Here is a 17,820-nt window from a genome sequence, read left to right as displayed (position 1 = left end):
CATTATAACCTTGATCTCTTCATAGAAAGTTGATAAATGGCCCTCATCTATAAGCTTCCAATTTTGTAAAAAAAAAAAAAAAAAAAAAAAAAAAAAAAAAAAAAAAAAAAAAATAACTTTTAGGATATCAGATGGAAAAAGAATTTTGAAATTAAACTTACATATGTGAAACAACTTTGATAACCACTGTAAAATAATCTTTTCCAAAATTAAAAACAATTTAAATCTGATGAAGAGGTATCTATACAACTTGGAAAGCTGACAAATTATACCTCTTGTAAATGACGCAGAGCAACTGTTCAATCTTTTAGACTAAGGAAGCCAAATTTACCGCTCAAAATCAGATAGTATTAAAGACCTTGAAAACAATTGTAATGAAAATTTGATTCTGCAATTGAGTATTCCAATAAAAAACTGTCAACCAACTTTCTTCACAATAACTTGCTAACCATATAGTCCCCAAAAAATTAAAGCAAATGACTCCGCAACAAAAAAGCTTTCTGATAAAAGACACAATCTATGAACAATTTTCCATCCCGATTTTTGGGAGTCTGTAAATGTAAACATAATATTTCCTCTTGTACTAGAACTCACTTCTTTGGAATACAAAGAAGTATGTGTACACACTTATTATATTTATCCAAAAATTATCCATATACCCTTGAACATCATGAACAATGGATCATTAAGGTGTAAAGGCTCACTCTTTGCAATTTATAATGAAAGGCTTCAAATCTCCACACAGTGTAGCATTTGCTGTAACTTCGTCTAATCAAACAAGCCAGTCCTCTGTACCAAAATACTGTGATGCTTAGTTTTCACAGAAGAAAAGTATGTAATGTGGCCAGAAGTACAGATTAAAAATAAGCTAACAGAAAGCTTAAACTTTAAGGGACTAAAAATTATCTAGAAACCCTTGAAAATTATTACCATAAAAATGATATTGTTAAGATACAATAAAGTTTTGTACATACTTACCTGGCAGATATATACTTAGCTATAGACTCGGTCGTCCCGACAGAATTTCAAAACTCGCGGCACACGCGACAGGTAGGTCAGGTGATCCACCATTCCCGCCGCTGGGTGGCGGGGTCTGGAACTATTCCTGTTTTCTAAGCCATAATTTCTCTTCCACCTGTCTCCTGAGGGGAGGATGGGTGGGCCATTAATCGTATATATCTGCCAGGTAAGTATGTACAAAACTTTATTGTATCTTAACAATATCATTTTTGTACAAGAAACTTACCCAGCAGATATATACTTAGCTGATTGGCACCCTTGGTGGCGGGCAAGAGACAGCTAAAAACACAATAATACTTAAACTAAATACATTAAAAAACAGGGAAAAAACAACCTATGTTCTTGGATAACATAATCCATAGTTCCTACCTGATTGGGCTGAAGACTTCATGACTACTGTCGATGAGTCTGCCTGCCTCAAGAGTTTCAACGAGGAATGAACCTATGGTTGAATAACTCTTTGGATCATGTCAATGGGGGCTAGCCCGCTTACGCGACAAGAGCCTATACTGGATCGTACCAATGGGGGGCTGACCCACTTACATGGTAGAGCCTTGACCTTTTGTCATATCAATGGAGACTCGCCCTCTTACATGACAGAGTTAAGGTTATTAAAAAATCACAAAGAGAACTGAAGCCAATCCCAATCACCTGACCATGTTAGTATTGTTATAATCTATGAATTGTAAGAGGGTTCCCTATTCCCTCTGACAATTAACCAATAAAAACAACCACCAATAAAAAGTAATTTAAGCACTAAACTAAATTAGGAAGGATTAGCCTCAGCCCCTTCTCCCAGCACTGAATTCGCCGAAACATACGCTCCCAGAGCAAAGCACTTTTCGTACGAAATTTTAACGTCTCTTAGGTAATTCGAGGCGAACACAGAATTACATCTCCAAAACGTCGACTCTATAAGAGCCTGAAGAGACCATGTTTTGTGAAATGCCATAGACGTAGCTATGGCTCTCACTTCATGAGCTCTCACTCTGAGAACCTTGAGATGCTCTTCATCGCACTTAAGGTGAGCTTCCCTTATTGCATCTTTTATGAAGTATGTAAGGGCGTTCTTAGAAATCGATCTTTTCGGATCTCTTACAGAGCACCAAAGACTTTCTTCTGTACCTTTCAGCAACTTCTTCTTCTCCAGGTAGAACTTGAGTGCCCTGACTGGACACAAAGTCCTTTCTAGTTCTCTCCCTGTTAATGAAGATAGTCCTCTTATCTCAAAGCTTCTTGGCCAAGGCTTTGAGGGATTTTCATTTTTTGCTAGAAAAAATGGTTTAAAGGAGCAAATCGCTGAATCCTTCTTAAACCCCACTTTACCTTCCAAAGCTTGCAACTCGCTAATTCTCTTGGCTGTTGCTAACGCAAAAAGGAATAATGACTTTCTAGTTAAGTCTCTAAACGAAGCTGCGTGAGACGGTACAAATTTTTCCGACATTAGGAACTTGAGGACCACATCCAAGTTCCAGCTAGGCTTCTTGATTACGTGTTCTTTCGTGGTCTCAAAAGACCTTATAAGGTCATGAAGATCTTTATTAATCGTCAGATCTATTCCTCTATGTCGAAAAACTGAGGCCAGCATACTTCTGTAACTCTTCACTGTTGAAACTGCCAGGTTACAGTCTTTTCTCAAATATAGGAGAAACTCTGCGATTTCAGTTACAGAGGTACTGGAAGAGGATATTTTCTTTCCCTTACACCATCTTCTAAACAACTCCCACTTCGACTGATATACTTTTGAAGTGGAGACTCTTCTGGCTCTTGCAATAGCCTTCGCCACTTCTCGTGAAAAGCCCCTTGCTCTGACAAGTCCTTCGACAGTCTGAAGGCGGTCAGACTTAGAGCGGGGAGGTAGGTTTTTGTGAAACCTGTCGAAGTGGGGTTGTTTGAGAAGATCGTTCCTTAGTGGAAGCGATCTTGGAAAATCCACTAACCACTCCAGCACCTCTGTGAACCAATCGAGAGCTGCCAGAAGGGGGAGCGATGAGGGTCATTCTTGTTCCTTCCGAGCAAGCGAACTTCCTCAATACTTCCCCTACTATCTTGAAAGGAGGGAAGGCGTATGTGTCCAAGCCCGTCCAATCTAGCAGAAAGCTGTCTACTGCTACTGCTTGTGGATCCGAGATCGGGGAGCAATAGGTCTCTAATCTGTGATTCTTGTTGGTCGCGAACAGGTCTATATTGGGCCTTCCCCACAGATGCCAAAGTTGTTGGCAAATCTGAGGATTGAGAGTCCATTCCATGGGTAGGACTTGTTCTTTTCTGCTTAACAGATCTGCCCGGACATTTTTCTCTCCCTGCACAAACCTTGTGAGGAGAGAGATCTTCCTTTCCTGAGCCCAAATCAGCAGATCCTTTGCTGATTCGTACAGGGAAAAGGAATGCGTCCCCCCTTGTTTCTTTATATAAGCGAGGGCTGTTGTGTTGTCCGAGTGAATCTGAATCCCCAGACCTGAGACCTGTTCCTCGAAATGAACTAAAGCTAGATGAATGGCTGTTAGTTCTTTCTTGTTTATGTGCCAGGACACTTGTTCTCCTTCCCAAGTGCCTGACACTTCTTCCGAACCTAGGGTCGCTCCCCACCCTGAATCTGAGGCGTCTGCAAACAACGCTAGGCGAGGGTTCTGTAAGCGAAGGGAGATTCCCTTGCTTAGTTTCTGTGGATCTAACCACCAACGGATATTCTCCTTGATCCCTTTCGAGATTGGAAATGTATCTCCTAGATTGTTGGACTTCCAATCCCACTTCTCCTTCAGATAAAATTGAAGGGGTCGTAGGTGTAGTCTTCCTAAGGAAACGAACTGTTCCATCGAGGAGAGGGTCCCCAGTAAGCTCATCCATTCCCTCGCGGAACAATGTTCTTTCCTTAAGAAGACTGCCACCTTTTCTAAGCATCGTTCTCTCCTTTCCTGAGAAGGATACGCTAGAAAATCCCGAGAATCCATCTGAATCCCCAGATAGACAATACTCTGCTGGGGAGTCAGCATGGATTTCTCGCGATTTACTAAAAGTCCTAGGGACTTTGTCAAATTTAGAGTAACTAATAGGTCCTCCAGACATTTTTTCTCCGATTGGGCTCTTATTAGCCAATCGTCCAGATATAACAAGATCCTGATCCCTTCCAGATGTAGCCAATAAGCTACATTCTTCATGATGTCCGTGAAGACTTGAGGGGCAGTCGAAAGTCCGAAGCACATCGCTCGGAACTGGAACACTTTCCCTTGGAACATGAACCTCAGATACTTCCTTGCTGCCGGATGAATTGGCACATGGAAATACGCATCCTGAAGGTCCAGGGACACCATCCAGTCCCCTGGACGAAGAGCAGATAGAACAGAGGAAGACGTCTCCATTGAAAATTTCTTCTTCAATACAAAGAAATTCAGGGCACTGACGTCTAGAACCGGTCTCCATCCCCCCGATGCTTTCGGTACCAGGAATAGCCGATTGTAGAATCCTGGAGACTGGAGATCTTGAACCAGTTCTACCGCTTCCTTGGAAATCATCTGTTCCACTGCTTGCAAAATAGCAAGCTTTCGGACCGGATCCGAGTATCTTGCAGTCAACTCCCTTGGAGTTGTCGTCAAGGGAGGATTTTCCCTGAAGGGGATCAAGTATCCTTTTTTCAGGATAGAGAGGGACCAAGAGTCCGCTCCCTTCTGCGCCCAGACTTTGGCAAAGTGGAGTAGTCTGGCGCCTACTTTCGTCTGGAGGACTCCCTGCTCATCTAGACTTCCCGAAGGACCTTCTAGATGGTCTACTCCTTCTATCTGGTCTGCTACCTCTAAGAGGGGCTCTAGAAGAGGAGGCACCTCGAAAGGGCTGTACAAAAGAGGGTCTCTCTTTTTTCTCTATAGGCACTGCCGGCCTAAACTTCTTGGCTGAGTGCGTGAGGAGATCCTGAGTTGCCTTCTCGGTAAGAGATTTAGAAACCTCTCTAACAGTCTCCTGTGGAAATAGGTGCGGGGATAACGGTGCAAAAAGAAGAGATGTCCTTTGCAAAGGTGATACTGCTCTTGCTAGAAAAGAGCTAAAGACCGATCTCTTCTTTAAGACCCCCGTTCCAAAAAGAGAGGCAACTTCTACGGAACCGTCCATGACCGCTCTGTCCAGGCAAGCCAGGACGCTTGAAAATTCCTCCATGGACACAAAGTCAGTGTCCTGAGCTCTCTTAGCTAACGCTCCCAAAGCCCAGTCCATAAAATTGAAGACTTCTAGGGTTTTAAAGAGGCCCTTTAGAAGGTGGTCTAGCTCACACATGCCCCAAGTTGCCTTAGCAGACAGCAAAGACTTCCTCCTAGAAGAGTCCACTAAGGAAGCAAAATCCGCATCTGCGGAAGAAGGAAGGCCTAACCCCATAGGTTCTTTGGTCTCGTACCACCTTCCTGGTTTGCCTGTTAACTTGGAAGGAGGGCAGGAAAAAACTGTCTTGCCCGCTTCCCTTCTGGAAGTCAACCACTCTGAAAAAGTCTTTAATGCCTTTTTCATACAAAGAGCGGGGCGCATCTTGATGAAGGAAGACGACTTGAGAGCTTTTGTGCTAGACATCAACGATCCTGGTGAAGGAGGGTCAGCAGGATGAAGAGAGTCTCCGAACTCCTTTAGCAGCAAAAGAGAAAGTCTCTTGTAGTCAGAAACTGCTTCATCTACTGGCTCGTCGTCTTCCGATACCTGGTCCAACTGATCCACAGAAGGAGACCGTTTGGGAGTGATCTGGCTCTTCCCTGGAGAAGAACTCCTTTCCCGAGAAGGGGAGCGCTGAACATTAGCACTTCTATACGAAGAGTGAGGCTCCTGCCTGTCGGAAACACTCTTGCGCCTACTAGACTCTTGTTGTCTAGGTTCGCCAGGTTCGTGGCGCTTGCTAGGCTCCTGGCGCCCTGATTCAGGGCGCTTGAAAAGATCCCCGCGTCCTGATTCATGACGCTTAATAGGCTCTTGGCGCCCTAACTCTTGACGCCTAACGTACTCCTGGCGTCCTGCCTCCTGGCGTCCTAACTCTTGGCGCCCTGACTCCTGGCGCCCTGACTCATGGCGTCCTGACTCAAGGCGTCCTGTCTCATGGCGTCCTGATTCCTGCCTTCTAGCAGAATCCTGACGTCCTGAATCCTGTGGTCTGAGAGGCTCTTGACGCCCTTTCTTGCGTCTTGCTGCCTCTTTGCACCTGTCTGGCTCCTGGTCCTGCAGACCCAAAGGATCCTGATACTTAAATCGGTTTTCCGGTTCCTTAAACCTAAACCGATCGAGACTTCTGCTCGATTCGCGGCGTCTCAGAGGGCGCTTCGGGGAAGACAGCCTATAGGGCGAAAGAACTCTTCTCTCAGGAGAACAACTCCTATCAGACGAGTCTCTCGACGAAGGCGATAAACGCCCTGGAGATTGTGAGGGTTCTCTCCTATACGAAGAGGGGCGCTTAGCGGAACTCTTAACAGGGAGCGAAACATCTTTCCTCCTTGTCGAGTCCTTAGCAAAGGAGCCTACTAGAGAAGCTAACTGCTCTTGCAGATTAAACAAAAACTTCTTCGTAGGATCCTGAAGAGAAGGCTCCTCTTGTTTAGTCTTCTTAGGTCCCGAAGGCCAATCCTCGGGAAAACGCTCTGGGCTGGAATCAGCCGCATCTCCTTTAGGCGCCTTCCAGGCTCTCTTCAAAGGGCGCGAAAGAGAGGCCGAACTCCATCCTCGTTTAGGAGAGGAAGAGTCTGAGGCCGAAAAACACTCCCTTAGGACGCCTTTTCTGCGGCAATCCGAGGCAGCCTGGGACTTTACAACAGGATCTGCCGAAGGGACGCCTGACCGTTGGGGATGTTCTGCATCCTCCCTGCGGCTTTCGACATTCCTCCTCCCCTGGTCCTGGGAGTTTGGAAGCGGTCTAGGCCTAGGAGCAATGAGGAACCGGTCAGACGCCCCCTCCACTGCACTGGGGACACTGCACAAGTCACTATCACCACTCTTACCTTGGTTTAGAGCTCGTAGCTGAGCTTGAAGTTTCTTAATTGAAGCTTTAACATTTTCCCTCTCTGACGAAGAATCTTTGGATTCAGAACAGGGAGAAGCAGCTGAGGCTAAGGGAAAATCGTTAGTAGGAGAGTTAACTTCTTGTTCTAAAGAGCAAGATCTACTAGATGACCTAGCTGAAGCCTTTCTCACTCTATCTCTCTCAAGCTTCCTAACATATGATGATAAGTCCTTCCATTCAAGCTCCGTAAGGTTCTCGCATTCAACACAGGTGTTATTAAAAGAACATTCATTCTCCCTGCATTTAGTGCAAATACTATGAGGATCTAATGCCGATTTAGGCAGCCTAACCTTACAACCTTCCCTACTGCAAACTCTAAACATAGGTGAAGCCTTAGCGTCAGACATCGTGAAAGAGTAGTCAAAACCAAAGTCGAAAAACAGTCCACAATAAGCGTATGCCAAGCCAGAGAAAAAACAGAATACGTCACCAAAAAACCAATCCAAATTCTCGGCAAACGAGTTGAAATCCAAGATGGAGGAACGAACAATAGGTGTTGTCCGTTCAACCGACAGAGAAATTATGGCTTAGAAAACGGGAATAGTTCCAGACCCCGCCACCCAGCGGCGGGAATGGTGGATCACCTGACCTACCTGTCGCGTGTGCCGCGAGTTTTGAAATTCTGTCGGGACGACCGAGTCTATAGCTAAGTATATATCTGCTGGGTAAGTTTCTTGTACAAAAATCGTTTTTACTCAACAGATTAAATTTTTATTCCAAAAATTTTAAGGAGCCAGTAAAATTACTTGAAAATTTTGGATCCTTGCTCATACAGGTATTAATAGAAATGATGCTGATAAGGCAGCCAAAGCTGCACCTATAACCAGGTTAAATGAACCTATTCCTGACAATGATTTTTAGTGCTTTATTTCTAGCAATCATCTTTAACTTATGGAAGGCACAGCTGAATAATGAATCTTATAATAGTCTATGGCAGGTATTGCTGAGTAATGATTCTCATAATACGTAAATCAAAAGAGATTACAGACACTGTTGGACTGAGGCCTTCCACACACATCAATGGGAGGAGGATATGCAAATACACAAGGCGTAGGAAAAAAATAGTCAAAATTCTCCCTACTTTCCATGAGAAGTTGAATATTATGATTATTTACAACCCCTGGTGGAGTCTCTTTTACAAGAAAATTGTAAATTTTACAAAGCTATACATGTTTTTTCTAATAATTGTATTTTATTTTTTTTTATCATAATTACGGCTCACAAAATATCACAATGGATAAGAACTAACATCAGTAACAAATTCTAAGTATATATTTGTTGTACAATACTTACCTAAGCTTACTGAGATGGAAGATCCAGTATATTTATGAGCAAATATATAAAAAGACATCATGTTAGAGAGAGAAGCAGCACATGCCCCCTTGAAGTTAAGTACAAAACTAAATAATGAGCCACTTAGAGTTGGCAAGCTGAACCAGTGTAAAAGTTGCCATTAGTACTGTCTATGCTCGCACAACACGCGATCTCGCACATCATGCGACCCCCAAATTTTCACCCTCAAAAAATTTTTATCACTTATCTCACGTATCATGCGAATTAAATTTACGAGACCAAAATTTAAAAATAGGCTAACCTCTTTTCCTCCTCTTTATATATTCCATTTTTTAGTTAGGCTAACCCCTTTTCTTCCATCTCTTAATATATACCATCTTCTGGTTAAGTTTTAAAAAGTAAAAGAGAACGCAAAAAGTATCGGTAGTAATGATATACTTGTTTGGAAAACACATACAGCCAGAAACAGCTGATTTGCTGTGAACTACCAATCTGATAAATACAGCCTTTTTGCTTGCATTTCAACCATCGCACAATAGTAAAAAATTACCATAGTTATGTTACAAATGATGTTAATGAGAATAGGACTGAAATATTTTTATATTACAGGTAGTAGTCGACTTACTACCGCAACTGGTTACGAACAACCAGTCATAAATCGATTTGGACATAAGTCGGCCCATGTTAATTTACCGTAAGAATATTATACTAGCGTAGCCTACACTAGGGTACTCAGTACCATCTTTACATATAGGGTAGCCTAGCCTACACTACACAGCATACTTTATACATATATGGCATACTAATCATTAATTTCAGCTAATTCTCTAGGTTCAGTGCACATTGGCTTACGATGATACAGTACAAAGAGAAATTGAATAACATTCAACAAGTTAGCCTCCCCTATACGATGATGATGATATCGTGGTACATATATCGTATATATACCAATACAGTAGCCTAGCCTTCAGTATACTGTATACTAAATATATGATATAATTAGTAATTTATTAATAAAGCCAATTTTGGAGTTTCAATGCATTCTGACTATGACATATCAGTGAAAAAAAAAATATGGACACGAAACGGGAATCAGATTCAAACCAACATCGACATACCTAATTGAGTGATGTCAGGCCGCTGACAGCCATGTATATTTACGAAATAGATACACAATGAATATGCATCTTGTCTGATTCTTTTAAAAAGTTATACATTACAGTATCCAATAATATTGTATGTATTCTCATATTATCGTATCATAAAATATAGGCAGTCCCCGGGTTACGACGGGGGTTCCGTTCTTGAGACGCGTCGTAAGCCGAAAATCGTCGCAAGCGGGAACACCGTCAAAAATCCTAGGAAAACCTTACTTTTAATGCTTTGGGTGCATTGAAAACTAGGTAAATTGCATTCTTATGGCATTTTTCATCAAAAGAACCTTCAAATATTGATTATTTTGCATTACTGGTGTCATATTTCATCTGCCAGATGAGCGTTGTAGGCGTCGTAACCCTGGAAATAATGTCTGATGAATATAATTGAAAAGCGTCGTAACCTTGGAACGTCGTAAGCCGAGACTGTCGTAACCCGGGGACTGCCTACTAACAAAGCAGTTATTTTGATTTGGAAATCAGCTGATGGTGAATAAGAGTTTATTTCTTCGTATTTAACTCATTTCGGAGCGAATTGCCTTTCTTCTAGTTAAGAGTAAAATATCTAGGTACTCTACTTACATGAGACAAGGTAATTTGTCATTATATGATGCGTTTTTAAGTCGAAATATGAATTTACTACGTCTCGTGAACTAAAGTATTTTTTTTTGTTAACAGATTGCGTTGTGGGCATGTTTATTGTGTTAAAATATTATGTGATTCCGTTCGCTATTTTCACTTCATTTCATCATAGTACGAACTTTACTGTTACGTTACTTATCTTTTATCGGTGTGAAAACAACAGTAAAATGTGTTCTTTCAAGACCTGAAGTTTTGATTAAGATCTTTTTCTCTCAATTTTATCTACGGTTGTTTTCGATGGCATAAGTTTACTGGAGGTATATCCTTGTTGCCAATGCACGATAATAGTATTATAGCCTTACTCGCTATGGATAAAAGATCGGCAAGGGCATATACTGCTAAATTTAATCTGTAAGTTTTAGCTGAAGTTGAGGGAAGAATGTTGATACACTAACGACTATTATCGTGCATCAGCAACGTGGATGAAACTTTCGCAAACTTTGGTATAGTACCATCAAACTCAACTGTAAACAAAATTTGAGAGAAACGTGTTTGAATCAAAACTATTGGGCATGAAAAGAACACATTTTATTGTTTTCACTCCAATAAAAGATACATACGTAAAGCTGGTGGTATTCTGATGAGATAAAGTGAAAATACCAAACGGAATGTTGATTTTTGTTTACACAATAAACATACCCTCAGCGCCATCTACATACGAAAAAATAACTAATTTTCGTTCACACGATACGTTTTCAAGTGATAATTCCACTTGAAAACACTTTGTATAACGTAAAATACCCTTGTCACATATAAATAGAGTATCTTGAGATTCATTTGCGCTAACTAGAGGCAAGAAAGTCGCTCTGATTTGAGTTCAACACAGCAAAACAAACTTACTTCACAATTGCCCTCAGCTGATTTCCAAAACAAAACACTGATTGCTATGTTTGTATTTTATAATACAAACAAACAGTAATATGAAAATACATATAATATATATTATTGGATGCAGTGAAGTAAAACAAAACTTTTTAAAATATCCATGGAAAAGATGCATATCTATTATATTTGTATTTTATCATATGATACTAATATATGATTATTACATACTCAAATTTTATATCTCATGTAAGATGCAACCCCCTTAAAATTAGGTCCAAAATAAGGACTTTAAAAGTCACATGATCCACGAGTATATACAGTAAATTTATGGGCTACTGAAGTAATGGAACATCTTTCCCGCCCAATTTCTCCAAGTAGATGTGTTAGATTTATAGATCTCGGGCATAATGCCAAGCACTGGGGCAACTCTCTTGTACCACTAGCAATTATTATAGTTTCCGTTGGAGTTGCCATGAGTCTCTTATTGCCACTGGAAGTGCTCTGAACAATTTTCCTACAAAACTCGTTCAAAGTGTAACGCACAAAATGTAGCTCGTGAGAGGATGATACCCGGAATTTACCCTAAAGCTGTGAATAGTCATCATTTGATGATGCCTGCTCACAAAGGGTTAAGGACAAAATATAGACAAGTCTTTCACTACACTAAAATTTAATTCACAGTACCCAAGTACTGTATTGAAAAAAAAAAATCTAAATAAGTAAAATGAGGGTACATATCATATACTGTATTTACCTCAAGGTTTGGTGCAGCATGCAGTATTTGAGATGCAATTTTTGCATAACAAGAATCTTGACTCTCATCACTTTCTGATGCTATGTCCCGCATGACAAAGGTATGGAGAGTGTTGCAAGGTTGAAGCAAAGTCCTGTCAAAATAATGTTTCAGTAAATCATAATGTAATGTAGTTGTCAATCTAATGAATGGGATATAATTACATATATGCATTGTCTTTAAGATACTATCATATGCGTAATAACTAATAGCGTAATAACTAATAAGTTTAAACCCAATGCCTTGATTTAATCATCATCCTGTGGAAAACAGTATATTTACTTTAAGACAACCTAAAAATCTACATTTGCCTCTTTAGTTATAGGTACTAATAATTCAATGAATATAATAAAAAATGACAGATACTTTCTCAAACATGTTTACATGGGTTGTTAAAAAGGCCCGACAATGCATAGATCTAACAATGTAGGTTGGCATGAACAACAGCACTGCTGTATGTCACAATAATTTCAGAAATATTTACTGTAACAAAGGACTTTCTAAAAATATATAATTCAAGGAAATTTCTTCCAAAATAATAAGTATGTAATAATGTACTATAAAATATAGTAATAATGTACTATAATATATCTGGGAATCACAGTAGGACTGTATGTATCAAAATATTCCGACAGTACTTCACTGTCAGATCTACAACATTACTTCTGAATACATTAAACCCACAAAGGCTGACAGTCAGCAAGTTCATGCCCTACAGTAAATCAATAATTTTTCTCTCATTTGTCAGCGTATGAATATATATTCATAAAATAAGAAACATTTCAAGGTCTCAAAATACCTGTACTGCATTTGGTAATTTTACAATCTCACTATCCAAAGTACACAAGTACACATTCATGGAATATATACACCAACTGTAATCTATCCCATTCTTAAAACTGGCAAAAATTACTTCCATAACACATATTGAATTGGAAGACAAAAATGTAATAATTACAATCTGGATAGCAATAACCTTAAAATATATATATTTTCTATCCTAAATCTTGGAACCTATAAAATATGTATAGATTAGGTGCTTAACAGATTAAATGATTACCTGTAACTTGTTGAAGCTTCATCACTGTCAAGCAATACCATGGACACGACCAAACGATAAAGTCTAGGGCACAAGTTGATGATTTGAAACAGTGTGTTAGAGTTCACTTGAGCATATTCATAACATAATTGAAGACTAGTAATACAACTTCCTTGTGCATGTAAGGTTGGTAATACAACCTTTGTAATATCTACACCAGGATGAGGTCTTAATGCTAGAGAGTCAAATGCAGAAATTTGAGATACCAACTCCTTTAACTTAGCACCAGCTTCCTCTAACCTTTTCTCATATATGGAATCACAATCAGCACCTTCAAAACTATCATCAACATGAATTCGAAGTTCTCTCAGGAATGGTGCTCTACTTGCCAAGTTAGTCAATCGGTCATCAAGGATACCACTAGTTCGGCAACTGACACGAAGAGCAGTCACTTGAGCATTCACATCTAAAAATGGCTGGATAAGATTTTCTTTTTCATTGACATCACAATAAGCATCAATGCCACCAAGGCGCACTTCAGGGTAAAACACCGACACCATCTGAATAAAACGCTCTGTCTGTTTCCAGTAAAGAATATCAATGTATTTCAGATGATAAAATGAGCGTCTTGGTTTTGTTCCATTTTTCCAACACTGAATCACTTCTTCGCTACTCATGCCATCAAAGAAGCAGAAAAACAATGCTTCATCACTCATAAATACCTGGGGTTGCATGAATGGAATGGCAAATTCAGATAGTAAGTGACAATGGCAACCGATAGTCATCATGAAGTCATTGCTTAATGCCCACTGGTTGACTTTCAAAACCTATTCCACAAAAAGAGGGGAAAAATATATTATAAAAGTGGCAAGTAATACTTAATCAAATCAAGTTTAATAACTACTAACACAGAAGCAGAGATGTCTAATTACCCTAAACTTATTATGTTCTAAGCTATAACGAAACAGTCTACTAGTAAGAAGATACTGAATTTATTGTAATACTCCACGAACTCCTTCCTTTCACACTAAAAGCTATACAAACAAAATAGTATGCATACATAACAGCATAAATCTAGTGTAAAAACTTGAGGAACCCCTTCCTTTTACAGTAACAGTTATACAAGTGTAGTACTGAAACTAAAAGACAGATCAAAACCAATGTCATATACTTTTTTCACTTATACTGCAGCTTCACTCAAGGAACAGGGATGGCTTTAGAGACAAATACAACAGCAGTCACTGACAAGCTGCTGACATATTGCTGATGAATTCCATTTCAAAAACACTTTTAAAGCTTTTTTTATATATAATAGTTGTCTTCTTTGATGAAGTGGTAGGTCTTTGAGGCAAATCTGTCCATGTAACCTGATGTAAAAAGAACCTAACCCAAGAGAGGACGACTCTAGCACAAAGTGCGCTACCTACCACTCTTTGTAAAATATCTTGCTTTTCCCATATACTCCAAAATTTTGCCACACCATTTAGTCATTCACTTTCTGGCCTCATGTTCCTCCCAAACCTCAAAACACTGATTCATAATTTTGTATCAACTACTTGTTTGCTGATGAGTTGGTTCAATAACCTATTCAAACATTCTGATTTACCTTTACCAGCACAATCCGAGTTGGTTCAATAACCCATTCAAACATTCTGATTTACCTTTACCAACACAATCTGATGTCCCAAAACTTCGGCAGCCAGCTCCTCTGTTACCTTCTCTATCCCTATCTATGATGATTTATTTCTTCTCTTATTCTGCCATCATTTGTACCATTTCCCCCTCCCTTCCATTCTTGAATCCCAAACTACTAAAAATCATTATGCCATTTTCTGGCATCTAATTACCCTGGCGAACATCCTCAGCTAAGTTCATACCTACTCCTGTTACCAATACTTTCAAACACATCATTAGCATCATCACTAATGCTACATGATGCAAAGAGTCTCTGAAATTCCATCAATCATGTCTTTCATGAGCTTCATCTTCCAAAAATCTCCTCTCACCTCAAGTCTTCCTTCTCACAACCTTTACTAAAGTCAGTATGAATCCTCCACATCTTCTTGCTACCAAAAGAGCCCAGCTAGCACTACCACATATATACTGAGGATTGTGTGAATGGCATGTACAACCCATTCCATCTCCCCAATTCTTATTCTCAAATGCAACAATTTCAAATGAAGATTTATTTGTATAACAATACAATTTCGTATGCAGTTTAAGTCTTGATTTTCTAATCTAATTCAAACTGCCCATAGTTTGAAGATTTTTTAAAATCCATTATATGGTTACTTGAAGAAATCCTGCACTGGTTATTGTTCATAAAAATTTGAAAGATTCAACCTCATTAATCCTTTCCACCTATAGGTATTTCATCCCTTTGTGCATACTCTATCCTCATTAATTTTCTTGTTATTAGATTTATTTTGAGTCCCATCTCTCAACATATGATGCATTCCATTAAGCAGACTTTGTAAATCTTGTGTTTTGCTGCTGAAAACAGAATCCTCTACATATTCTAAGTCTGTCGAGTTTCCATCGCTATTAAACTTCAAACCTTCTCTTCCATTTCTGACCATTTTTTTTTAATAAAATCTGCAAAGGACAAACATCAAATTCACTTGACAAGACTCTATCAACATTGATTTTGTATCTACTGTGCTTTTTCATGGATAATTTCCATTAGCTTTACAGATTAAACAGGAATGCCATAGCAATACAAGACCTTCCATTTCACTGGTCTGTGGGAACTCAAATTCTTTCCCGTAATCAATAAAAGCCATTAGAAGATTTTTAAGTTCCATGCACTCTTGCAAAAAAGAAAAAAATTTCAACACAAATATTTGAGCTGCACAACTCCTGTCTTATCTAAAACCAGATTGTTCATCTCTAAGCATTTCATCAAATTCTTTCACCAGCCTATTAAGAATAGGCATTCTGAATATTTCCATAACAACAAATGCTAGAGTAATGCCTCTAATGTAGTTACCACATCTAGTCTAGTTGCATTTCTTTGGTATCTCTGGTATGAATTCCACTTCCCAATTATAAGGCTTTGCTTCTTCATTCCATATCCTGCAAAACAGTCTAGTTAGTATGCAAGGGGGTCATTACAGTTTCAGCTAAAATAATCTCTGCCATGATATCATCATAACTTGTTTTCCATCTCATAAGTTTCTTGATGGTTGTTTTGAATTCAAAAGCTGGGAGTTCATTCACAGACATTCAGGTCATCTTCAGATTCTGGTTCAATGAATCAAATTATTCCCTTCATATCTCTTTAAAATCATTAAGTCATAAAAACATTCTGTCCAATACTGTCTTTCTTCTTCTTCTGATGTGACTATCTACCTTCTTTTGACATTCATCATCATCTTTATCTTTTCACCCATAATCATTTCAATGATATTTCTGTGGAACACCCAGTGCCAATGCCCATACCCGAATACAAGGCATTTTCAACATTATCAATTTGACGAACTAGTCTCTCTCCAATTCTTGATCTTTGTTCAACTCACTATCTAGTCTTGAGTACTTATCACATTCTACTATGATGATTCATCTCTTGCCTGATATTTGTCCACTTGTCCCTTTTTGCAAAATCTTGCAAAATCTGAATTACATTTTCCAAATACTGAATAGGCCAATAGAAAGAGAAAACTGTAGAACCCTTGCAAAATTGAAAGGCAGTCAAAAGAAAATTAAAATCACAAAGATAAATTTTTTTCAAATTTGTGGTAAAAACTGTATAACTATCACAACTTATTCTCAATCAGTATTTCAGTTTTTAAAAATCGTGTGTATGCATAACCTTCCATATACAAATATATTTTTTTATTTAAAATCTTTCATTCCTAAGAGGCCAAAAGGCATCTACTTTATATCAAAAAAGAAAAACTACAATAGTTGAAGGAAATCTTCACCTTTTAACATTATGAGAAATAGATATCATGCATTCATCACTTTCAATCTTATTTTTTAATACAGTGTTTCCTTATACTATAACCTAATAAATATGATATTGTTATGATACAATAAAGTTTGTTCATACTTACCTGGCAGATATATATAATCAAGTACCCACCCACCTCCCCTCAGGGGACAGTGGAAATAAAAATTATGAATAGAAAATGGGAATGGTTCCTGATACCCGCCTCCCAGCGGCGGGAATGGGTACTAACCACCTGGCCGACCACTGCGTGTGTCGGAAGTTTTTAAAATTCTGTCGGACTTCAGAAAATACAGCTATATATATATCTGCCAGGTAAGTATGAACAAACTTTATTGTATCATAACAATATCATTTTGTTCATGAAACTTACCTGTCAGATATATATATAGCTGAATCCCACCTTTGGAGGTGGGAAGGGACAGAATAGAAGGATTTTGGGAAACAAATGCATGCAGATGATTTACATCTTGGTTCCACCTGTTAGCATAGCTGGCTTCGTGGTTACTGCCACGTAAGTCTGCTTGTGCTACTAGAGTTGCCAGCGAGGTAGAGACCTATATAGCTGGTGCACTCCAGATGATCTGTCAACAGGGGCGAGACCACGACGTGACTAGACCATATTGACCATACCATGAGGGCTAAGAAGTAAAATAAATATATATATATATATATATATCACCACCTGACCAACCTAGCCAAAGTTAAGGTGTGTTAACTAAGGCTTAAGAGTTAAGAAGTCGCCGTTGTCGGCGACTCAACAACTAAATTAAGAGCTCTTCCTAACCATTTTCTACAGGATAGGATGAGTGGTACTTCTTGCCCCCAAGATTGTGTCTGCAGACACGTATGGCCCTAGCGAGCAGCAGATCTCATATGCCATCTTCACATCTCGCAGGGAGTGTGAAGTGAACACAGAGTTGCTTCGCTAAAACATGGTACTCAGGATGTTGCTGAGTGCCATGCTCTGTTGAAATGCTTCCGAGGCCGCGCCCTCACCTCGTGAGCATTCAGATAAAAGATTTCAAATCTTTGTGCAAACACAATGAAGGAGCATTTTTGAAAGAATTCCTTAACACTAAA

General features: G+C 39.2%; 1 protein-coding gene across 4 annotated transcripts in view; it reads right to left on the bottom strand.

The window, feature by feature from the left end:
* LOC135226578 (uncharacterized) overlaps positions 1-17,820 on the bottom strand; it is a 96,273-nt gene that overhangs the window by 5,151 nt on the left and 73,302 nt on the right. For all 4 annotated transcript variants that reach the window (XM_064266263.1, XM_064266266.1, XM_064266265.1 and 1 more), the window contains 2 exons: positions 12,810-13,615; positions 11,711-11,843 (listed from right to left, as the gene is read on the bottom strand). In XM_064266263.1, coding sequence (XP_064122333.1) covers positions 11,711-11,843; positions 12,810-13,615 — 939 coding nt within the window. The remainder of the gene's footprint in view (positions 1-11,710; positions 11,844-12,809; positions 13,616-17,820) is intronic.

Source organism: Macrobrachium nipponense, chromosome 14 (assembly GCF_015104395.2).
Source record: "Macrobrachium nipponense isolate FS-2020 chromosome 14, ASM1510439v2, whole genome shotgun sequence".
Taxonomy (NCBI): Eukaryota; Metazoa; Arthropoda; class Malacostraca; order Decapoda; family Palaemonidae; genus Macrobrachium; species Macrobrachium nipponense.
Note: the sequence above shows the minus strand (reverse complement) of the source record. Positions and strands in the feature narration are given on the sequence as shown.